Genomic DNA, 25,139 nt, shown 5'->3' with positions numbered 1-25,139 from the left:
GCTGAATGATCGACAGCCTGTTCAGGTGGTGAAGCTGACATGTGGATAGCTTTGTTCTCCAAACAGAAATGCAGAAACCGTTGTGCTCTGCTCTCTGCTTGGGGACTTGGGGACTGTTGCACCTTTGCTAACGCTCATGGCTTACTACATGATTTTCCTGTGTCAGGTGCTCCATTCCACTTGTTTTAGTTTTAAAAATCCCTAGACTTCTGTGACTTTGTTCCCAAACAAAAGTGGACTATGTCAAAGAGTTCCAAGTGGGTGCAAAAGTGAACTTGGGATCTACTGTTTGAGAAGGAAGGATAGTTGCATAAATCAGGAAAACATCGAGATGGGTTGAATAACAGCATGGGAGGGGGTGTTGAACCATATAGAAGATGGGGAGGGAAGATGATGATGATGGTATAAAGGATGATTTTCAACTTTAAAAAGACCTTTTTTCCATTCTTCTAATTGTTGCTGAATACTGAATTATGCAATGACTCTCTCAGAGTTTATTACTTGTCTCTGAAATAAATGAGGCACAAAGTTTCCCCCTTCTGAAGTTTTCTTTGCTCTCTTTAAACCATGAACTCTCTAAGCTTGCCATGTCACTTCTCTCCAGTGTTGCCATACCGAGTGCTAATGATTCTATCTCACTCCACTTTCTGTGTGGAGCTAATTTTGTTCATTTTTACTTTAGACTGCAGCATTTCTGCTCTCAATTTCCTTTTGTTTCTTCATCTTTTTATCATGTTTTCACTCTTATCCTTCTACAAGAGCACACATTATTTCAGGCCTTTGATCTTCATGTTCTCTGTCTCATTTAACCCTCTCAGCCCTTCAAGGTAGAACACACATTGAAATCCCTCAGCTTAGCAGCAGACAGTTCTCCTCAAGCTTGGAGTTCATGACAGTTCCTGCAAATGGTTCCTCCCAAGGTGGAGCAGAAGTTGTCAGTGTACCCTGTACCTCAGTTCCTCTGAAGAGGCGGAACTCTCTTCACAGAGTAGTAATTTATGCAGTGTCTTAGGCTTCCCTCTTTGCTAGTTAGGTTTTTCTGCAAGGCCTGCTTGGCACCTTAATAGCCAGCACAGCCCAGGCTGTGTGCATGCAAAGCCAACTTGTGGCTATTTTCAGTTTTCTTTTCTAAAAGTTCACAGCCTTGCTGTGTGAAGGGCTTCCAACAAACAGAAATACCTGTAACTCCATCCCAAATGCTGCTGTACAGCCTTAATACCCAGGCAAATGCTGTCCAGAGAAGTACTCCCTCCGCTCCCACCGTCACAGAGACTGCATCATCTCTTTCTGCCTATATGAGGGATGGTATGAGGTATGCTTTCCCTCTCCCCTCCCTGCACCTGCCAAGGTTTCAATTTTCAAGTAGTGACAGCAAAATTCTAAGGCAAATATCAACCACTATGACTGACCAGGACCATGCAGAACTCTTTATTTTGTTAATTTTTCTGACTCTTGCTGCAAGAAATTTTTAGAAGTAACGTAGAGTACATTTATTTGCTGTTTATTCCGTAACTAATGAGGTTGATGTTTAGGTAGACTATGTAAAGTAACTTTTTATTAACGGTACATCTTACAATGTTGGTAGACAAGAGTGTGCTGTTCCCCTGACTAATGCAGAAAAATGCTTGAAGAATACCCAGAATTTTTTACTACTCCTCCTTTTTTTTTTCCTTCCTTTTTTCTTCTTTTTAATTTAACTCTAAAAATGTAGGGTGGGTTAGTGACTTAAGGAGGCTGCTTTTTTGGGGTTTTTGGGTGTTTTTCTTTAAATTTTAGTTTGTGAACTGCCTGACTGGCCATCTGTTTCCCATTCCCTCTTAACAATGCTGACTTTGGATGGATCCTCCCTAGTTTCTGTGCTGGAAGACAGACTTTTAATATTAAGAAGTGAGTTTCTAGATATGATGACCTGAAATGTCCATGTATTAAGAGTCATCAGTTTGACTAATGGCACACAGTGGCTACAGATCATCCTAAGCACCTCTTCAAAGTGTCATTTTTCCAGCTCAGTTGATTTCTGACATATCTCACTTCATCAGCCATTGAAGTGAAAATTTCATCACTCTTTTATGCCTTTTGAGTTTTTCTTAGTATTTGTTTGTAATAGGTTTTATGGGTGATTAGTTGTGTGAATTGTGAGTATTTTTTGCGGACAGGAGAATTCCTTAATTTCTGCATATTGCACTTGGAGTTCTTAATCTACCTATTACATGGATGGGCTGGATTTGCTTTGTTCTTTTTCCTGCAAGAGGCATTAAAGTACTGTACCTAGTGCAAACTGTAACTAATGTAATATTTACATTAATAAACAGTTACAGATTAAAAGGAAATAAATGATGATTAAAATAATGGCACTTGCAGTAATGTATCTCTTCAGCAGCAGTACTTGGATATTATTTTCAGCAGTTGTTGTCAGTGCTGAGATTAGGTACCAACCTGACTTCCAGCCTGCAAGGTACTTTGCTCTTATTTCAGACAGATGTTCAAGCCTGCTGCTTCTCCCCAAAATCTTGTGATTCCTTTACTGCCTGTGTTTATGTAGTAGTGTATCATGAAATGGTAATTTGTTACCATTCTACACAAGTGTTCAGACTGTGCATCTGTTAAGGGATCTATGTGGAAGGATCAATGATTCTTAATTCATAATAATGGTAATTAGTAATAAAAACAGTAGTAATTCGGTAATGGTAATGCAGACTTTTGAATGCAGCTGGGAATACTACCATTCTTTAGAATGCCTAAATTGTTAGATGTAGGTGTTGGGAGGTAAGGCTGTGGTACATAATACCTACGTTCCTTCCCCGGCTCAGTTGTGCTGGCCGTTGGGGAGGGAGGAAGGGCTGTGCTCTGAGCAGCATGCTCCTTCCCTTACCATTCATTCTCCTGGTGACCTGTGTAGTAGGGGTATGTTTGACCTTCCTTATAACAGTATTTTGGACTGCTGTTCTGTAACAGAGAAATCTACAAGTTCTGTCCTGTCACTTTTAAAACCTTATCTACTCCAGCACTGTATGTTACAATAATGACTTGTTATTCTCAGAACTACTTCCAGTCTTGTTTCATATGAGATGTCTCAAATGGATATACTCATTGAAAGGGAATAGAATGCATACTACAGGAAATCCATAAGTCATCCCAAGCAGTGGCATAATCTTTTCTATGCAATTATATCTTTCTTTTGATAACAAACATCTTTCATTTGTTACCTTTTTACCACTTTGTGCCTATGTAGCTTTTTATGTATCAAAGGGCATAAAAGAATCTGGGTATATTTAGACTTCTTAACCAGTTACCTTGATGTTCACTGAGCTGGGTTTAAAGAAGTTTTTCCAGGTGAGAGATGGGGAGAGGGAGCACTGTGAATCTTAGGTGGGATTGCCATCCTGTTGCCAATCTGTAATAGCCCTTTGGTGAACTTGGAGTTGAAGCTGCTGAATTAAATGCAATAATTTTCCGTAACACTTGAAAGGCCTGCGGGCATGCTGCAGTTGAAGCTGGGTGTTTTTTAGGTAACACTCTGTAGCATGACCCTAAAGCCCTGTTTACAACTTGGCAATTAAAATACACACTGCATTTTATGTCTGTTGTACTTTCCCCATGCTGTGGCGTAGGAGTTTAGCATTGAGGGGGCTTTATTGTTAAAAAAAAGTAACTTTTTTTTTTCCCCTTTTCACTACAGTGACTTTATTTCACGTTACAATAAATGATTAAGAGGAACTGCTGAAATGCTGTCCTAGGGTATTTTAAATGCAGTGTAAAACTTGTACTGTTGCATCAGTCAGCTTTCTACCTGAGACTTGAGTCACTGAAGCTCCCGCTGTAGCTTTGACACTTGTGTGTGAATATGCCTTGTGCTCCTTTCTAGTGTTTACACTTGGGCTGTCTACAACATTTAGAGTAAAAGAAGGCATTTTTATAATTTGTTTTAATTATTATTTGAACGTACCTTATCTGACTTGGTAATTAAATATTGTGTTAAATGTATGCTAATGATGTCAGAAGTCTTCAAAGTAGCCTGGCACCTAAGGGAGCAAACTCTGTGATCCCAATGACCTGGTCATGTGCAAAAAATATTTTCCTGGTTCTGCTTTCATTCTAAATTAAAAGAAATATGTAAGTATTAGTGTAAAAAAGCGCATCTCTCTGTACAGCTTGGAACTGTGTTTAAAATTTAGAGTGACACAGGGGGAGTGCAGTCTGACCGAGGCTGCACTCAGCTGAGCGTTGTACACATATGGGACGGGCACGGCTGTGTAGGAGCTGACATGTCAGCCTGGTGATTAGCGTACACTCTCCTGTTTAATCCAGCCAGGAGCCTGTAACGTTTGACAGAACACTGGAAAGGTCACGGGAGATCCCAGTGTTCAGTGACACAGATAGGCACCCTCCGTTTTTATACTTAGGGAAGCATTAGGCAGAAACGTGACCTAGTGTCATGCACCAGTGAAATATTCTTCAATTTCATTCAGTACATGCAGGCCATTTTGCGTTGGCATTGTAGTACAGTGTGTAACAGTATTTAGCATGGCTGCTCTGACATCCTTTTGTGAGTGGGTGAGTTAGTAGTTCAATAGCTTTGTAAATATTGCTCTATGAAAATTTGTTCATTTAATTGGAGTGCAGCTATTCTGTGGACCATAAATATTGACATATGCGCAAAAATTACTTGCAGATGAAGGCAAGTGGTTTTGTAACATGTCACGAAATACATTTACTTTTATTTGGTTTAAAATTTTAATCTGATTTGTGAAAAAGACTGTTCATGTGTCAAATTTGTTGCTATATTCTCTTGAGATATAGTGTACTCATTACTAGCTAGTATTTCATCTAAGCTGCCTCCGAAGTGTAGTAAAAGAAAGGTAGTGTGTTCAGGTAACCCCCCCTAGGATGCAGCTTTTATGAAACAGAGGAGGAGAAAAAATGAAATATGGTAAAATTTGTGTAGTAGTGGTTCATTTAAATCTGAATATTCAAGTGGAAAACCTTCTTGGTATTTTAAAGCACTGTGGCCTTTGTAAGAAAGGAATTGAGCAGATGCAGTAACTGACAGATTGAGCTTTTTTTCCTTAGTTTTTCACAATTATTGAACATACTTTCATTTCTTGAAAGGTGGGGATGACAGGTGATTTTGAGTTGGTTTCTTTTGTTGTTGGGTTGGGTGTTTTTAAAGGGACAGTGGCAGGATTTGTCACGGGACACCAGTCCTGAGCCTGTAAAACGTCTCACTGCAGTAATAAGACTTACAGTTCAAATCTTGTAAAGCTATCTGCAAGTATTCTGTTGTCTGACTTGTCACTGGGGGCTTACTGCTTAACAAGGATACCTGTTTCTGTATTCTGCAGTTATGTTTGTGCTCTGTCTTTCCGGTAGAGAACATGTGTTTGTAGACAGATCATTAAGACAGCTTTTATTCTGTCTCAGATATGTGTATTAATTCACTGATGAGATAGAATCATAGAATTGTTTAGGTTGGAAAAGACCTTTCAGATCAGAGAGTCCAACTGTTAGCCTAGCACTGCCAAGTCCACCGTTAAACCGTGTCCCTGAAGCACCACATCTGTATGTCTTTCAAATGCCTCTAGGGCACTACCCTGGACAGCCTGGTGCAGTGCTTGACAAGCCTTTTGGGGAAGAAATTTCTCCTAATATCCAATCTAAACCTCCTTGACACAACTTCAGGACATTGCCTCTTGTTCTATCGTTTGGTACTTAATTACATAAAACTGAGGAGGTATTTCAAAAACAGGAGACTGCCGATATTGTTTCCTAAAACTTGCTGAGAGATGCAATTGATTTTTAAAGTTAAAGGTTGCTGCAGGTAAACAGGTGTTCTGTGTAATACCAGATCAAAAAGATCAGGTTCTTAAATATTACAGGGTTGTTGGTTTGTTTTTTTTTCCCCCTCAAAAAATCCCACCAAAAATCCACTACTACATTGTTGTAGCAGTGTAATCACTGTTTAAGTGTTTCCATAATGTGGTGGTGTTAAACAGCTTGTATTTAGCTTGTATTTTTCTTTAACCTTTCCATTCTTTGCCCGGAGAGGCAATAGATAACCCAGAAAACTATCATTTGAAGTTACATTGAATTCATTGACTTCTGTGGGAAGCAGATCAGTACTTCCTTATGCTACAGCATAGATTAAATCTTTGAGGATTTGAGGTTGGTATAGTAACAAAGTATTGCGCAAAGAATAAGTTGGGTTTTATACATTATAAAGGAGATGGAAACTTGGGGAGAAAATGAAAATTTCCTCTTAGATGATAAATAATGTTATGTTAGTTTTCCCATATAACAAGTTAGAGATATTAGGAATCAGTGGCCTTGTGAAGTCTTGAAGCACATAGATGAAAGGGGAGATATGCTTCCATGTGAAGTCTATAAAAGAATACCTGTGTGTATCTGTTAATAATGACTTTTAAAATCACTCTTCTGCTTAGTGTTAATAAAATAAAATGTTTCTAAATGCTGAGAAAATTGTTTTTCTACAGAAAGAACTTGCAATAATTAGTCAATCAAATATGTTAAAATCTGAGTGCTACATAAATTACGAAGATATGCTGCATGGGCACACAGACATATAAATAGTCCAAAATTCATCATTCTGTTATAAAACTTCTGTTTTTTTTCTGATCATGTACAACTATTTCAGTTTCTTTTTGGACAGTTAACATTTGAAAAATAGGTGTAACATAGAAGAGAGTTTGCTTAAATGGAAGGTTATGGAGCTTTGCCTATTAGTGTAAACTGAGATTCACACAGGTCCAGAAACACAGGAGCTCTTTGGAAAATTTCAAAATCAAATTATAAAAGATCAGCCATTCACAAATTTGAATTATGTTTCTGTAGTAAATAGTCTCTAAAAATCTTTTCAGGACTGACAACTAACTACTTGTTTGATATTAAATGTTTAAAATTAAATAGATGAAGGGTTCTAAAGCAATCTTGGATTTGCTGAACTGTGCAAATGGAGTTGACTGTTGCATTGTGATCTCTGCTGTAAACTGTGATTTTTAATTTTTTTTTTTAATTCTACATCACAAAGGACTTGATGGTGGTGCTTTGTAAAATAATCAGTTGTGGTATTTAAGTACTTCAAAGTGAGGAACACCTAAGAGAAAGTTCTCCAAATAAGAGAATCCCAATATATTTCAGGTGTTAAACAAGAAATATCAAGGTCTCAGCTAGCAGGTGCAGTTACACAGTGTTAAAATAATCTGATTTTTCCTAATTTAGATATTTTTTTCAGCTGTTTAAAGATACAAATTATATTGTTTATTTTGCTTTAGCACTTTCCTTCAGAAAAGCAAAATTTCCAAGCTATTTCTGCCACAAATGCAGATGTTTTAGTTAAGCGTGCAGGACCCAAGAGGTGAAACTGAGAAACCCTGTTTTGAAAACTGAGAAAGTAAAGAACAATAAATAGTAATAGAAATAAGATTCCTTAAAGACTTGAGGGAAGGGAAAACTATTTGACTGCCATTTACAAATCAAATTGCTTTCTAGTACAAAGTTACATAGAATACACGGTCCTGGAGAAGTCTTCCTGTATATCACCTATAACGTTTTTGTGGCTTGCTATGTATGTATGTGTGTATCTTCTGGATGAGACCTATTTTCTTGAATAGAAATGACAATAAATAGTTGCAGAAGTCTGTATGTAAAAACAAGACATTAAAACCAGAAGTTTCTGACAAGCAGAAGGAAGTCAGACGTCCTGTGAAAGCATACATCCCTCTCAGAAAAGAGACAAAACAACTTACGTACAGACAGCCTTTAGGTAAAACGTCCTTAAAGCTGAAAAGATAACATATTTTCCGCTCAGTTCTCAGTCTGCTTTTGATCTTCTAATCTGTTGTGTAGAAATGAGAAGTACTGTGTCATCATTCACAAGAATTTGCTAATTTTTTGATCAAGGTAGCTCATGCGTGAAACGCTGGGAATTCTTGCAAATGTTGCAGAAGCATGTCTTGCCCATCCTTGATCCCACCTTTCTTTCTCTTCCAGACAGTTAAGAAGCAATCACAGCAATTAGAGAACTTTGTAACATCAGTGGTTGTCTTTCTACTTTTCTTACAGGTATACTGAATGTAAGCTGAATGTAGAGAAGACTTCCAAATAAGCTGGACTGATGTGCTCTGAGAAGGAATGAAGTATGGATGTGAAGGAACGTAGGCCCTATTGCTCCCTGACAAAGAGCAGGCGGGACAAGGAACGGCGCTATACAAATTCTTCTGCAGAAAATGAGGAGTGCAGAGTGCCTACGCAGAAGTCTTACAGCTCCAGTGAAACCTTGAAAGCCTTTGATCATGATTCCTCTAGGTTGCTGTATGGAAACCGGGTAAAAGACTTGGTCCACAGAGAAGCAGATGAGTATACCAGACAAGGTAGGCAAGATGTTTTAATTTAGAGTGCGTAATTAATACCAAGCAAAAAGGCTTTCTTGCCGTAGGAAGAATTTGTTGTTATACCGGTTTCATCAGTTTTGGTAATCTTCTACATGCACAGTACACTTCACTTGTATCTCCCTAAACATTTTGCAAAGATGGGCAAGTGTTATTTACTGTCTTTTGAAATTAAATTACTTTCCTGTGCATCATATATTAAGTAAATGGCCTGTGTTGGGCAATGGGTCAGTGGCAACATTGCAGGCTCAAGCCTGAAGTATTCAGGCCTTATGTGTTAAAAACTAAACCCAGCACCAGCTGAATTCATTAACGGATTGCCTAAAAGCTTGCTGCTCCAGTATGCCTAAAAAGTAAACAGCTTCAAAGTGAATAAAAATAAACAAATACACCTATTCCAAGGAGGCTGAGCCCTGTGAACAGGTTTGGGGAAACGTGTGAGGCTGAGCATGCGGACAAAGCACTAGCTGTGACCGCGTTTATCTTTTAGCTCGTAAGATCAGTAATAGAGCCCTGTACAGTGAGGGAAATTAGTTTGTGATTGATGTATTTGGATTTGTTGGGGGATTTTGTTAGTGGATTTTATGATACCTAACCAGATGCTAACAGTTTGATAGAGCTCACTCTTAAATTTCTGAGACCAGGACTGAAGAGACATGAGGGACCTAAATATCTGTGAAAATGCTCAAAACCTGACTGACTATGGTCCTGGGCAACTTTCTGTGGCTGCCTGTACTTCAGCAGAGAATTTGGACTAGATGATCTCAGGAGGTCCCTTTGGACTTCAGTGATTCTGGGAGATTGCACTTGGGTCCAGCTGAGGCTAAGCATTGCTTTTGCATTCAAAACTGTAGTCTCTGGAACTGGTATTTTTCATTTCCATAACTAAACTGCTTAATATAAGGAGAGGGGGTGGAAAAAAAGTTAGGAAATGTGTGGAGTACTGCAGCCGAGCTGTCTAAAAGGATGAAGCTAGGCCAAGAGCTGTGTGAACCTACGCCCTCAGTCTTGTGCATAAAGCTGTCTTCTCTTCTATGAGGAAACAAGAATAGATTTAGGGGTAGAAGAAGAAAGCATCCGCCTTGTCAGGAAGTCCTTAGTTTTAATTTTAGAAATGTTTAAAAATATTTTCCCCTTTGGTGGTTTCCCTTTGTTCCAAGTAGAATAACTTTACATTAGAATTAGAGCTGGGCAGATGGTGTTGACTCTTTTGCCTACAAATGTTTGCAAGGGAAATAAAAATATTTCTCCTAGACTCATGTAACTGAGGCTTGCTGCAACTGTAGTCTGTCTGCTTTCTGCCATATATTTTTTGTTTCTGTGATGTGTTGAAACTTCAGGCCATCACGACTTTCTCATTTTTAAATGATTAGTCACCTTGATTTTATTTTAATGATGTAAAATCAAGGGGAAGTTTTCAAAGACCTGTACTGTAGACGCTTTCTTAGTACTAGAGACAAAATTATATCAAAATAGGCACCATTTACTTAATAAATTAATAAACTATTGCCAGAATAGAGTACTATTCTTCTTAAATAGCAATAAGAAAATGGAAGACGTTCTGTTGTCTGGCATGTCACATACGATGGTGCACTGGGGCTAATGCTTAGTGCCCAAGATGCAGTAAATTACATGTGTATAGGTCTAAAATGTCAGGCTGGGATGTGTAGCTTTGTTTTTACCTTCTCAGCACCCTCATTTGTGCCCATGTGCTTTTCCTCATTGTCCTTTCAATTCTTTTTGTATGGTTTATCGGCTTCCTCTGATGCATGCTGGTTTAGCACCTTTGGGGACTACCTGCAGGTTTGATAGGGTCAGGTTATAACGGGCTCCTTCTACAGTCTTAGGTAGCATGTTCCTTTGATTCATCTTTGTCTGAGAGAATGCACTGCTTCTGGCATTGGAAGCATTTTGTGGAAAAGGTGTTGAAGGTCATTCCAGACGTTTTTAAATAATACATACAACACGCTTCCCTGTGTTGATTTTTTTTCCTCTCTGTCTAGAAATAAAAGTGCAGATGTGTGGATTTGTTGACAGTCTAATTACACTCTAGCCTGCTAAATCAACAGAAAATAAATCTATAAGCAAAAAAGACAAGTTTTAATAAATACCTTTAATTGGAAATTAATTTTTAAAATTAATCATGACCAGTGTTTCTGGGTCTGGTTTTGTTGTCCAATGTCCATGTCTGCCCAACACACCAACACTCACACACCCTCCACACCCCCCCCCCCCCCCGATCCCCCTCCCGCCGTAAAATAACAGTATGAAATTTCCAGCATCCACTGGAAATCTGCTGGACCGCTTATGTGAGTTTCTCAGCTCGACTGGAGGCTGGCAGATGTGACACCCATATATAAGAATTGCTGGAAGGAGGATCCGGGGAACTACAGGCCTGTCAACCTGACCTCAGTCCCGGGGAAGATCATGGAGAGGGTCATCTTGGGAGCTGTCATGCAGCACATGCGTGATGGCCAGGGGATCAGGCCTAGTCAACATGTGTTTACGAAAGGTAGATCCTGTCAAACTAACCTGATCACCTTCTATGACAAGGTGACCCGCTTAATGGACAAGGGGAAGGCTGTGGTCTACCTGGACTTCAGTAAAGCCTTTGACATGGTTTCTCACAGCATTCTGACTGAGAAACTGGCTGCCACTGGCCTTGACAGGTGGATCCTAGGCTGGGTTAAAAACTGGCTGGATAGATGGGCCCAAAGGGTGGTGGTGAATGGAACCAAATCCAGCTGGAGGCCGGTCACGAGTGGCGTCCCCCAGGGCTTAGTCCTGGGTCCAGTCTTGTTCAACATCTTTATCAGTGACCTCGATGAAGGGATTGAATGCTCCTTCAGTAAGTTTGCAGATGATACTAAACTGGGAGGAAGTGTTGATCTGCCTGAGGGTAGGGAAGCTCTTCAGAGGGATCTGAACAGACTGGACTGATGGGCTGAGACCAGTGGGATGAAGTTTAACAAGGCCAAGTGCAGAGTGCTGCACATGGGACATAACAACCCCATGCAGCGCTACAGGCTTAGGGGAGACTGGCTGGAGACCTGTCAGGCAGAGAAGGACCTGGGGGTATTGGTTGACTGCAGGCTGAATATGAGCCAGCAGTGTGCCTGGGCGACCAATGGCATCTTGGCTTGTATCAAAAACAGTGTGGCCAGTAGATCTAGGGAGGTAATTGTGCCCCTGTACTTAGCATTGGTGAGGCCACAACCCGATTATTGTGTGCAGTTCTTGGCTCCCCACCATAAGGACATTGAGGTCCTCGAGCGAGTGCAGAGAAGAGCAACCAGGCTGGGGAAGGGGCTGGAGGGCAAATCATATGAGGAGCAGCTGAGGGAGCTGGGGATGTTTAGCCTGGAGAAGAGGAGGCTGAGGGGAGACCTTATCACCACCTACAACTACCTGAAGGGAGGTTGTAGAGAGGTGGGCGATGGTCTCTTCAGCCAGGTAACAGAAGATAGAACAAGGGGAAATGGCATGAAGCTGCACCAGGGCAGGTTCAGATTAGATATTAGAAACAAATTTTTTACTGAAAGAGTTGTCAGGGCCTGGAACAGGCTGCCCAGGGAGGTGGTTGAGTCACCTTCCCTGGATGTGTTCAAAAAAAGGGTAGATGAGGTACTTAGGGATACGGTTTAGCATAGGATGGGAATGGTTGAACTTGATGATCTTCAAAGGTCTCTTCCAACCTTGTGATTGTGTGATTCAAGTCTCTCAAATGTGGTTCAAGTTAAAAATGTCAGTCTGTTTTTATGGCTGGCATTTTGGGGTAGGGCCCATGAAAGCTTTTTGTTAATGGATCAGAACTTTCCTGCCTGTTCTTCCCAAGTCATTGTTTCAGGACATGTGTGTTTCCTGCTTTTCAAACTCCCATAGTAGGAGTTTAGAAAGGGATGCTATGGTAGGAGAGATGTGTACCCTATTCAGTTGTACCTTTATCCCAGAAGATGTTTACTTGTGAAGAGGAAGTTCCCCAATTGTCAGCTCCAGTCGCAGCATCTTTTTCCTTGTTTGTTGAATTTTGGTAGCTTGAAATGAATTGCATAGATAGAAATAAGAGCCTAAAAATGGACGTTTGTTGTCATAATTAGAAAAACAACTTTTAAAACATAAAGTAAAATATTTGAAAATGAAATGTTTATATAACTGGGATAATTTTACTAATTTTGAAATCTAGTTGGCAAGACTGGAAGAGCAGGTATGCTTGTTTTGGAGATTAATTGTAACTTCATCTAGGCAACCTGCTCTCAGTTAATATCCATGAGGGATGTGCCCCACTGCTCTCCTTTCCTTCTTCTCAAGCCTCTGTGGCAAGACTTTGTTTTTTTAAAACTCTTTAGACGAGGATTATTTAGCCTTTATTTTTAGAACTTCTCAGTTATTTATTTTCACTTTGTTGTTAATCCCCACATAAGAGTAAAAAAAATTAAGTCTGTGAATAATTAAACTCAGCACCTAGCCACATAAATGAAGACCATGAGTTTTTTTTCTTTAAAAGTATTTTTAAGCTACTCAATTTTGTGTTGCATGTTTGAGAACATACCTGATCTTGTCCTTGACCACGGATGAAGCACCATGCAAGATTATTTACTTTCCAGGATGCGAAGATGAGATTGTTTGCTGTGTATGTGATAGAGAAAGTGATGACACCTATTTCCATATGCTTTGAAATACCCAACTATAATGAGCAGCCTGTTCTAAATGTAAAACTTCTCTAAGTGAATTCAGCAACCTAAATGCTTGCATTTTGGAATGTGCCCAAGATATCTTGCGGAATGTAGGATTAAAGCTGACTGTGTTAAGTTGAATTTCTCTGTACACAGAGAAATTCCTGTGTTTACAAAGTGAAACTGCTGTGTGAAGTGATACGAAGTACATAGGAGACTTCTATGCACAAGTATCTGAAAGGGTGACATGACTGTGGCCTGGGATGCAAGGATTATAGAAATACAGAAAGGATTTCAAAAATTGAATTTAGGAAAAATAATTGGAAACAATAATATAACAATATGAAAATAATTTGAAGAAGATCTTGAATAAAACTGGACTCACAGGAATTGGAAATTTTTTATACATGTACATTAAATGAGTAAAAGAAATCCAGAGAAGCAAAACCTGAATTTATTTACCATCAGATACATTTTGAAAGGAGAGCTGAATCTGCAGTGTCTCTTCAGAATACATTGCAAAGAATTCTGTGGTTGCAGGACAGTATAGAGATCCTATAGAATGACCCATGTAACACTTAAGTGAGTTTTCACTCAGGAGTGGGAGGCTGACCCATGACCACAGGTGGCAGGATGCGCTGCAGATGTAAGCGCATTCATATTTTCGTACAGAATAATCACAGCACTGTTTACAAATGGCATGAAATGAAATCTGAGCAGCAGGAACCTTTTGCTAATATAAGACATGATGACGTAGCGCAGGCTTGGTTAAATTTTTGGGTTTTGAGAGCTTAGGTCCACTGTAGTTTAGCCTGCAGGTAAAGCTATTTGGTCTTTCTAGGTGGCAGTAAGAATGAGACCATAATGTTTATCAACCTGAGCAACTCATTGTCAGCCAAGCCTTAACATGCCCCCCTTTAGAGTTTTGTAAGATAAAGTTTTGCATGCATGAGTTTGTACCTTTACTCTTCTGGAATACTTAGGTGTCTGAATTAGATGAAATGCTCTAATAAATCATTGGAAGTGCAAAAAGAGGGTCTGAACTTAGAAAACAAGCAAAGAAAAAGAATTTCTTTCTTTCACAATATGCTGGATCACTGATACAAGGTTGCTGAAAAGCAAAGCTGTATGCAGGACAGATGTGGTATAGCTATCGTTCATCTGATGCTCCTGCAACAGTTAGATTTAGGTGCTAGAATAATCTCACCACTCTGTGAAAGAGGGCCATGAAACAGTGATGCATATGCCTCAACAATTTCACTTTATTACTTACGTCATTAAACACTGCCAGGAATACACTTTTAAGACTTCAGAAGCCTGAAACATGAATGGCACCTTCTGTCCTAATGTAGTATGACTCCAAAGTCTATGGCTTTTAAATACTAGCTGCTCAGAATGAGTTATTTGGATAGCAGAATGATTAATGTTTTCAGTCACCATAAACGTCAGCTGTAGGATTAAAGGATTTAAATTGTCATGCTTTTAAACCTAAAGTCCAGTACTTTGAACTTACCTCTCTGAAGCAATGGAAGGACAGCCAGGCTAAGACCATTTTGACCTCCCACTACCTATGCCTTATCGATGAGCTGATTTTGACTCTTGAGTAGGCAAACGACTCTCAATAGTACTGTATCAGCCCATTCTGTGGATTGTTTGCATGAAGGCATGAAATTATATGGAAGGGACTTTCTGATCTCCTAAGGAGCAGATTAATCACTGCAAGCACTGTCTCTCAAAATCTAAGGCAGCTATTAGAATTGGTGTTTTGTGTTCCCGACTGCAGTGCAAGATGTATCCTGATTGTGAACGTGACAGATACCTTTTTTGTTATGCTAAAACACGACCACCTGGAGTATCAGCCTGATTTGAGTGGGTAACTTCTGTAAGCAGCATACAGTGCAGTGTGTTCTGGATCATTTTGTGGCCTTGAGCTAAGCACGTAACCTTCTGACAGAGGTGGTTTTTTTCCCTCTGTAATACAGGAATAATAACACCCACCTCACAGGCGTGTTGGGAAGATTAATTAGTTTATGTTTGCAAAATGCTTTGAAGATGAAAAACGCTGTAAGTGCTAAGTAATATTATCATCTTTCATTGCTATACTAGTTACTTCTTAAAGCAACAATAAGAAGTTAATTGGTTTTCAGGTTCCAGGTGATAAGGATCTGTTGACTTTTAAAGTTATTCTATTAGCTACAGAGTGGTACGAAGAAAAACATTTCGCTTTTATTTGATTAGGAGTATATTTAGCTCGCACTCAGTGATACGTGCGCTTGCTCTAAGGTTTTCATCTAGTTGAAATTGGCCCCTAGTGGGTCATGGTCTGTAGATGAGCTACATGACAAAGGGCAATTGTGATTCTCCGGGGAAAAATCAACCTTGGTTATTGTCAGTAGACTGCCTGATCAGGCGTTTCTACACAGCCTTGGTCCACAGAGTAAAAACCTTGTCTTTGACTAGTCCAGTTGCAAAATCAGAGAATTAAGTTCTTGATCAAATGATTAAGGATTTATAAGGTGAGCAAGGAAGCCTTCACAAGGACTTTCAGCCTCATGGAAAGGAAGATACTGAGGCGGGTCTGTAGTTAGCCATATAACTTTCCGTAGCTCATATAATGAGATGTATATGCTGCTCCTGTTTATAATGTTCACTAAACTGAGGACTGGGAGATAAATGGATCACATGCGTGGCTATGAAAGAGAGAGTATTCTCTTTATGGAGAGAATAAAACTGGAGAAGTGTGTGGTGAGAGAAGGAGTGAGGGGTGGAAAGGAAGAGGCTGAAGAGTCCTGTCTGTTGATTTAGAGCTTAAGGGCTGAGAGTCAGGGCGGTAGGCCAAGCTGCAAGTGATTGCTTATTCCATCACTGGCAAAGAAATGCAGAAAGTGGAGTGGAGGTGTGAAAAAAGAGTAATTCCTCAGAAAGTGCCTTGATACTTTCTGAAATAAGTTTGTAAAATGTCACAACTTACTGCCTTGAGAGCCAGTCCTAAGCATTACTGAGCTCATTAAAACTAAAAGAGGAAGTGGCAGAGCCACAGAAACATATTTGCCTCAGTTTTGTCTATTTACTTACTTGCTGTGCAGTGCTGTAAATATACCTGAGCCATAAATCCTTTCATGTGTTCAGCATAATCGATTTTTTGCTAGAACATCTAAATGAGCAGGGCTATGCTACATTTATTATGGGGGTTTCCAGAGTGGAAACCCTTTTGGGGAGATGTGACGGGCTGAGAGAAGGAGTAAAAGGTTTAATTTCTGCCGAAGTCCTTTAGTCTGTATTCTCCATTGTTTCTTACACTTAACTACAGCGATGGTCAGAGTGCCTCATTGTGTCCATGCATTGCAGAGCCGATTCCCTTGGTTGCGGCATACTTGTTTGTGAAATCTCACAAATAAAAATGTATGGGGCTACTCAGAATAGGTATGTTAGGATTTTACTTTATGCCAGCTCAGAGCCTGTTGAACTAATCAAGTTTTCTACCATGCTGAGACATACCCCTCTGTGGGTCTGTCCATTCAGTTGTGGTGGCAGATGTTACTTCTGCCTTTTCATGAGGGAAAGACACAGTAGAGTTTTCTCTTCTCCACATCTGGGGAAACAGCAGTGAACCTGAGCTCTATTTTGTGTGCTTCTCTTCATGCTGCCTCCTTCCTCCTCACCTTCCTTCCCCATTTCAAGCCGTATGTCATGTCATTAGCATCATATTGACCCTAATGTGGCAGTTCATACCTGTCAGATCTGTGGTTGTAGGCTCTCTGCAGACTCTATATCCATCATCTCTATATTGCTTACCCCTGGGTCATATTTTCTTCACATCTATCAAATTTAGGCTTTATTTGTATTTTTTAATAAATGGATGCTCAGATCTTGATGATTTGGTCTCAGGATCCAAAGATTAAGCTAGAAGCCTAGAATGTCTATACTATCATTCTGGTCATGATCAAGACTTCTTCCTTGCTACTCATGGAGTTCTATTTCTTTCTTTAAATCCACAAAATCCCTTCTTTTTTTTCCCCCTTGCAGTCCATGATCTGGATAGCGGTGTTAGTTTCACTTAATTTAGTTTATATATTATGTAGTCAGTCATAAAACCAGATTTTTATATAAAATCCTCAAATTTGGAACCATAACATTTAAATTTTTAATTCATTTACTGGAACATGATTGCCGATGCTGTAGCTTGAAGCCTTGAATTGTGCAATTGTGAAATTATCTTCAGCTGGCTTTAATCTTACTCTGTGGTAACTTCAGAAGGGCTTGATGAACAGTCCTTTATCCCCATACTGGATTAAGAACTGCTTCTTATGTTCTAGTCTGTGGATTAGTACTGAGGATCCCCTGCCACCTTCAAGCGTAACGGAATAAAATTACAAGTCCCCCATACTGCACAGAAGGGTCTGTATGTTTGACCCACAATTTGGAAAACCAGTGGCAAGAAGATGCTTTGTTTGATTTGCATTGATTGTGCTTTATTTCTCAAAATAACTTAGGCAGGCTAGCATTTCAGTCTGTGCCTCCTTGTGAGTTTGTAGTTTAATGCTGGTAAAAATACACAGTTGGTTTAAATACTAGATTTGAAATGCTTTATTTCCCACAAAACAAGAAGTGTGGGGTTTGGCGTGGTTTTTTGGGGTTGGTTTTTTGCTGGTTTGGGGAGTGGGTTGTATAGAATAGACTTAGGATTTGAGACTTACATAAGGCTTTTCTACTATGAGTGACACAGTAAGTGCAGCTCAAAGAACTTAAGTATCTGGTGCTAACTTGTTCAGAAGTCAGAGGCCATTATTTAACTCCCTGTGCACTTTTGAAAGCCCACAAGGAACGGGAGAGCTGTATGGTTAATGTTTGCTCAGAATAACAAGCACTTGAAAATTATATGCACAGTTGCTAAGATTTAACATAATTTAATGCTGTTTGCTGTTATGTAGTTTACTGGATATATATTTGAGAAGCAACTGTCATTCATATGTATGTTACAGCTCCACTCTAAGTCAGATAATGTCAAGAAAAGGAGGTTAAGATGGAAAAGTGAATAGAGCGGAAAGGTCAAGAAAGAGAGATTAAGAGGTGACAAGGAAGAGGGCTGTGATGAGTGAAGAGAAAAACACAGGAATTAAAAACAGGAGGAAAATGTGATACAGCGGATTAGGATGGTTTAAATTTCACAGATAATTTTCTCAAAAACAAGGGAGAAAATCAGGCTGAAATAATAACAAAAAAATACTATGCCAAATCAGAAGGAAAAATGTTAACGTAGGTAAAGCTCTCAACTTGTCAGTCTTCACTGCAATTTCTTGCATCCTAGCAAACAGAACTCAAGTACAGCTTTGGAAACTTCTCTTCAGTAAATATATTGTGAAGTTTGTGTGACAGAATGGATGGTATCACAAGTATTACTCATTCTCTCTTTTGTGTAATTTGATTCCACCCACCTAACATTCTGACTTCTGGAGGCAGCCTTTGTTTACTTCTTATCAAAGTTTTGTAGGGCATCCAAGGCCCCTGTGTTGCTATTTGCTGATTTAAGTTTTTTATCCTTCCATTTCCAGGAAATCTGTTACTCTAGTGTACATCTACTTCCAATTTTGTGGTGTTTCTCTCAAGACCTTTCCTTACTAAGGACCACCTTAGTAAATGTGTCACACTCTATTGCCCCAGTAAATGGGAAAAATAATATTCTATTTAAAATTAAGTTACATATTTTTCTGTAAGAGACCAGTTGTAGTTGACACTTGAAAGTAGATGGGGGGTTTATGATCTCGTAGGATTGTGCGGAATTCTTGCTAAACCAGTCCAGCTCTGCTTTGGTCACCTAGGAAGGTGGCATCTGCTCCATGTTCTCAGTGCTTCTGTAGTGACTAGCTAGTGCCCTGAGAACAGAAGAGACAGTTTTGCCTGCCTATTGTTATTATACAAAGAAGCTCCTCTTTCCCTCTTTGACTAGCACACAATTGAACTTTGTAAATTTGGGGAAATAAAGTGGTGATGCCAGCCAGTTTGCAGTTAACAGAGCTATTCCTTCATAGCTGTCATGGGTTTGGCTTTGGAAGGAAAGGGACTGTTGAATCAGGTCATTAGTCTTGAGCTCTGGGTTGTACAAAAATGATGAAGCACTTCAAAGATGTGGTGCAGCTGTGTGCTGGCTACTGCTCTACAGAAAGTACTGGAGGTATTGAGAATGAGCTCCAGGTAAGGGGCTTCAAATAGGGAAAATGCACCCGCTGTATGGCTAAACATGGATATGAAAGAAGTAACTACTTTTCCCATATCAAAATAGCAGAAAACAGCGTGGTGCTTGCAGTAACACTTTGACGTCAGAGTGCTGCGTATACTGTAACCCTGTGTGATAAGTGTTGTATGTGGTAGTCTGCAGACAGAAAATAGAAACCTCAGACAAAAATGATTTTCCTCTTTTTTTTTAAATAAATGAAGCTTCTCAATATTTTTAAAATAATCATGATTAAGTAGGGAATTGAGGAAATGTAAGGAGATTGGTTTTCCTAAGGACCATGATTATAGTTTTGCATCTGTACAGATTTACTTGTTTCATTTATCTTCTAAGTTTAGGTATAAGTATTTTTGTCATGCTTTATCACAGAGTGATTATAAAGGAAATGTGCTTGGGTTGGGTTTTTAATGGAACAAAGGTGTTATAGGAAGACAGAAAAGCAGAAAGAAGAATAGATGAAAAAAGGGCCTGACAAGTACTAAACTATGTATACACAGCAGATATGACATGCAACTTCACCAGAAACATAAACAAGAGCCAGGCTAAACAGAATTTTGGGATGGTGTTGGGACCTCTGATTTTTTCCTACCATGCATGTCCTTTTACAACAAAAGCAAAGTCAGTAAAGGCATTCAAACTGTAATTCCTCTGCTTTGAAAGGTAGGGGTGTGGGTGTATTTTTATGCTAACTAGGCAGATACTTGGGCTTTGTCCATTTTTCTTTCTTTCCTTCTTTTCCAAGATAGTCTATTGTTGCTAAAACTTGACTTTTCAACATATCAGTGGTTAATGAATTACTAAGGACAGTGCTGATGTCTGGAGATGCTGTCAGATTCTCGGTTGGATATTTTTTGTTCATTCCATCTGTTACTTTCTCCTTTTCATGGTTTTTAAAATACTATCTCTGTGTATATATTTAGTGTAGATCCAACTTAGAACAAGGACTGACAATGGAAGAACCATAGGGCCTTTTCTTTCGTTTAGCAGCCCTCTTCAAAAACCCTTTTCCACAGAGAACATTTCCAACTTGAAGCTTAAGTTACTGTGGATATCTTTGAAAAGCTTCCCCAGTTTAGGCCAGGGAAACAAATGGGGCACAAGAGCAGCAGATTTCCATTTAATTCCAGCTGTTAACTTCTGACTTTCTAAAATAAAACATAACTTCTGCATCCATCAGACTGGCTTATATGTAGTATTTGATTATACTAAAGAAATCATTTACATTTCGAGACAATGTGAGCTGTGTGATTCTGGCAGAGAAATATATATACACATACACTCTCTCTTTAAAACGAAATATTAAAATATCCATATTATTATTATTTTGGTATATTTTTATATGTAATTTGTTGAGGTACAGCAATTGTATGTGGATCGTTACACAGAAAGCGGTTGTAATGGGTAGATAGATGTGCATGGTTACTGTTGGCAAATGCTGTGTGTTTAACTGCAGTTGCTGCACAAGCTCCCAAAAGTTCTTTCAGATTATCACATTACTTTTGTTCTTGTCTGCACAAATGGAGGGGGGCAGCATTCCTTACACTGCCCATAAATTGATATTCCTAGCCAAGAGAAATGTAGTAAATAATGGTAGAGTGGTAGTCAACAGCATTATTGTTGGTTTTTAAAACCTAACTTCATGACATATCCCAGATAGTCCAAAAACCCTCAAAGGTGTCTCCAGAACAAGTCTCCCTGAACCATTGTGTCTGATTTTTTTTGTTTTACACTTCATAACAACCCACAAAGCATTATGCTTGTCTGCTTATTCTGTATGTATATTTTCTCAGGAATTCATACACTATAATCACCAAGATGTTTTTAAGTCTTTATGAGCTGTTGAGGCACTTCTTATCAGTGGAAGAAATTGCAAATGTGTATCTAGTGTAAGAAACCAACAACTAAATCCTTCGCAATGGAGTCATTCTGGAAAGGCTGATTAGAAACTCTAACACAAGGAGGAGACCATCCTCTCTTCAAACTTTTTCTTTTTTCCACTGAGGTCCTACAACCTCCTTTTGTTTTGGTTGGGTTTTTTTTTTTAATTTTAGTCTAATTCATGATCAGGTGAAAGTCCCCAACTGCTCTGCTGCCCACTAGGTCTGTTTCCCAACCATGTTCAGCTTCTGGATCCTGGAAGACTTTCTTTTTTTTGATTGTTTAGGAATCTTAAGATGATGTAAAGTGGTTTTTTAGTCATGTATGTATGAATTCCTCTGGGATGTAAATTCCTACACAAATAAATATTCCCCATTTCAACATTTTGGTTTGGATTTTCTGTTGTCTGTTTGTTTTTTCTTTTTTCATTTGTGTAGTGCAACTTACATGGAGTACAATCCTCTTAGTAAAGCTCTTAGGAAAGCTTTAATTCAGAAGATGATTTAGCCTCATGTTTCTAAAGCTGTTACAACATTTCTGGGCTATTCTATAAACTTCACAGTGTAGTGAATAGATCTGATATATTGAATGTGATGAGAAAGCAATATACAAACCTGCCCCTCTTGTCTGTTTGGCTCTATGACATGCCATCTTGCTTTTCTTGCTGTTCATAAGAGGGTGAAAAAAGAAGAATATATTGTATGTGAAGGTAGGCTGTTGTAAATTTCAAAGTAAAAAGTCAAGTGCATTAGTAGATGTTAGTATGTTGTGCCTGAGATAGTCTTCTAGAAAGCAATCATGGAGGATGTTGCTGCCTGAGGTAGTTACTCTTAAAAATAATAGTTTGCTCAAGAAGGGGGGGAAAAAAAGTTAAAAAAAAAAAAAAGTGGTGGTTGGCAAGGGGAATGGTGTCTTTAAGTGGATGTGTCTGCACATGTGTCTTCCTGAGCTAGTCTGAGTGCAAAGAGGCCCTTTTTGCGGTGTGGGGAGCACATGGCTATCTGGTGCAGGCTAGAGGAGGAGCTGCAGGGTGAGAGATGCTCTCCTGCTGCATCTGGTTGCACTGTGGCTCAAGAGGCAGCATCTGGGTACGCCTGTATAAGTCCTTGATCTCAGTACCATGAGGTTACAGGCACCACAGGTGTGTAACACCTTGTCGTTGAAGTCAACAGCACTTTTCTTACTGACTCAAGTAACCTTGTCTTTGATCAAAAATACTTCTTTCCTTTCTGTTTGGCTTCCCAAAACCTTGTTCTTAGAACCAATATGATGATGCATGTCCAACTGTGTATACACCTTAGCTGCTTTGTGTATCTGTAGGTCCATCTGTATACATACACACACGCACATGGGCTTTTCCTATATTTGCTTCTGACTGTAGGCAACAGTTTGAGAATGTAGATTCACATAATAACATACAAACACATCAAACCAGTGTGCTACTCTGACACCCTTAGCTATATTTCCCAAAATGCATTTTAGACACTTTTACTACTTGCAGCTCTGACCCTGTTATCACTGGGCGGTTTGTTTGGCCTGTTTGCTTCTTTCATTAGTTTCAACTCTCACAAAACCTGAAAATTCATGTGTCATGACAGCTTTAAAAAATGACAAAATGCTATCAGTGTGCACGGTAATCTCCTGTTCTTATACCCTTCACACTGTTCAGACGTAGTCATAAATATGCTTACTCCTTTCATATTTACCTCCCCAGCTGTATTTTCATTCAAATATTTATTCACAGCTACATAATAAATACAGTTTGATTGGTACCTAATTGGTGTAACTGATTTTCATTATTTATGAAAGTCATTGTCAGAGTTCATTTAGGGTTCTGACTGTGAAGAAACTCACAGCAACAACTTCATGTGACTGCAGCAATTAAATAATTAACTGGCTTACTTAAAGCAAGTCAATGGCCACTGCATTAATTCTCAATGTTTCATGAATTGTTTGCACTTATGTATTCACACTTCTGCAGTGCTCTTATTTTGTGACTGGTAGGATTCTCGTGGTATTATAAGCTTTATCTTACTAACATTTGTATGTAAAAGGACTAATTTTGCAGAACTTAGGTTGCCTGTGAGAGTCAAGCATTGAATGTATGTTCTAATTTGTTCTCAGAGCTGTGAAATAACTGTGGGCAGGGGTAGAAAAGCCTTATGGGTATAGGCATGCAAATGAACTTGCCAAGTGTCTGTATACCATAAAATGTCGTAAAATTCCGGACATAAAAGTAGGATGAAGGTACAGCCATTAAAAAGGCAGTCATTTTTGAGTATCACATAATTTATACACTTTAAGTTATTGAAGTGTCATGAGTTTATTGCACCTAATTTATTAATACAATCATTAGGGATTCACTTATGTCTCTTGCTCTGCCCCAAAACAGAGGCTGGAAGTCTGTTTAAAATGCACAGACCCTGCTTCAGCAGTAAAAGCCTAAAATGTTTCTCAAAATACCGACACACAAAAAATAACAACTTTATTGGAGTTCTGGCAGGTAACAGGTGACCACGTTCCCATTTGTTTTATATTTGTGTATTAAAATAGGGCAGAGAGGTCCAATAAAGGCCATGAGAGTTTGCTTTTCTCATTTAGTGTTTCTGTTGCCACCTTAGGTGATAACCTGTACAGGGAAAAAAAAAAGCTTGTTGCTTTGGCCTCAAGCCAGGACAAGCCCAGAAAAGATAATCCCGACAAATACCTTGTTACTGCTTTCAGGCTTTGGAAAAGGAAAGAGGGAGAAGAAAAAAAAAACAAAAATTGTCACTTATTTTTAATCCTTTCATGTGCTGAATTGGCTTTTCTTAGCTTGCAGGTTCTGTTCTGTTTCTTTCCTACCCAGGAGCACTTTTGATGTGTTTAAGCAGTTGACAGAACAATGCTAAGGTGTGGTATGAATGAGAAGGGGCACGGCAGAGAGCTGGAGACAAAAGAACCCACTTGATTGTAACATGGGGAGTTTTGACAAAATATCTTGTGTGATACCTGAGACAATTATGCACATGAAGAGTTTTTTTTACTTTTAGGTTCTTAAAAATAAAATAAATTCTCACCTTTTGTTATTTTCTTTTCCCCTAATCAGGACAGAATTTTACCCTAAGGCAGTTAGGAGTTTGTGAACCAGCAACTCGTCGAGGACTGGCATTTTGTGCGGAAATGGGGCTCCCCCACAGAGGTTACTCTATCAGTGCAGGGTCAGATGCTGATACTGAAAATGAAGGAGTGATGTCTCCAGAGCATGCCATGAGACTTTGGGGCAGGGGGGTCAAATCAGGGCGCAGTTCCTGTCTGTCCAGCCGTTCCAACTCAGCCCTGACTCTGACTGATACCGAACATGAAAACAAGTCCGACAGTGAAAACGGTAAGTTCTTACGCATATGTGCATCTATAAATCAATGTTTTATTTGCTGTTTTGGTTGACATTCAGTAATTTTGAGTCGTTAAAGGAATAGCCTTGAATTGTTTACCTATTTATTTTTTTTCTCCTCCTCCCAGAAAAGTCAATATGAAGTATCAGTCCTAACTAATGTAAGCTTTGGGTGTGATGTTTTAGCTGTAATATTGAAAGCATTTAATCACAAAGAAGATTAGCTCTGTTTTATCTCAGGCCATGTCACCTGTTAGCCTTCGGGGAACAGCTAAGTGAGTGGTGATAAAGTTGATCCCCAAGGCCAGCATGCAATCAAAGGTTTCATTGTAATGTCGTCTTCAAGACATCTTGGAGAAGTTGCAGAATCTTAGAATGGATGAACGAATGCGAAGAAAAGCTTATTAGCAGGGTTCATGTGATTGGAAAACAAATTTGATTGTACTTTAAACTTCCTAGTTAATGAGAGGAATTGGAATTGTGGTGAAGAGGTACACGCGGCCTTTGATGTGCCTAGGGGACTGGATTACTCTGCAGTTAAAATCTCCAGAAAAAATCTAAACAGCAGCTTTGTAGGA

General features: G+C 39.2%; 1 protein-coding gene across 8 annotated transcripts in view; it reads left to right on the top strand.

The window, feature by feature from the left end:
- Positions 1 to 8,155: 8,155 nt before the first annotated feature.
- The window catches only part of TENM3 (teneurin transmembrane protein 3), a gene marked incomplete at its 5' end in the record, with an annotated part of 318,571 nt that continues 301,587 nt past the window's right edge, over positions 8,156 to 25,139 (top strand). For 6 of the 8 annotated variants that reach the window (XM_084263686.1, XM_084263688.1, XM_084263685.1 and 3 more), the window contains 2 exons: positions 8,156 to 8,387; positions 24,277 to 24,555. In XM_084263686.1, the coding sequence (XP_084119812.1) occupies positions 8,156 to 8,387; positions 24,277 to 24,555 (511 nt within the window). The remainder of the gene's footprint in view (positions 8,388 to 24,276; positions 24,556 to 25,139) is intronic. The other 2 variants (XM_084263689.1, XM_084263690.1) reach the window with 1 other exon arrangement.

This window comes from Gallinula chloropus (genome assembly GCF_964237585.1).
Source record: "Gallinula chloropus genome assembly, chromosome: 4".
Classification (NCBI taxonomy): Eukaryota; Metazoa; Chordata; class Aves; order Gruiformes; family Rallidae; genus Gallinula; species Gallinula chloropus.
This window is presented reverse-complemented; position numbering and strand designations above follow the sequence as displayed.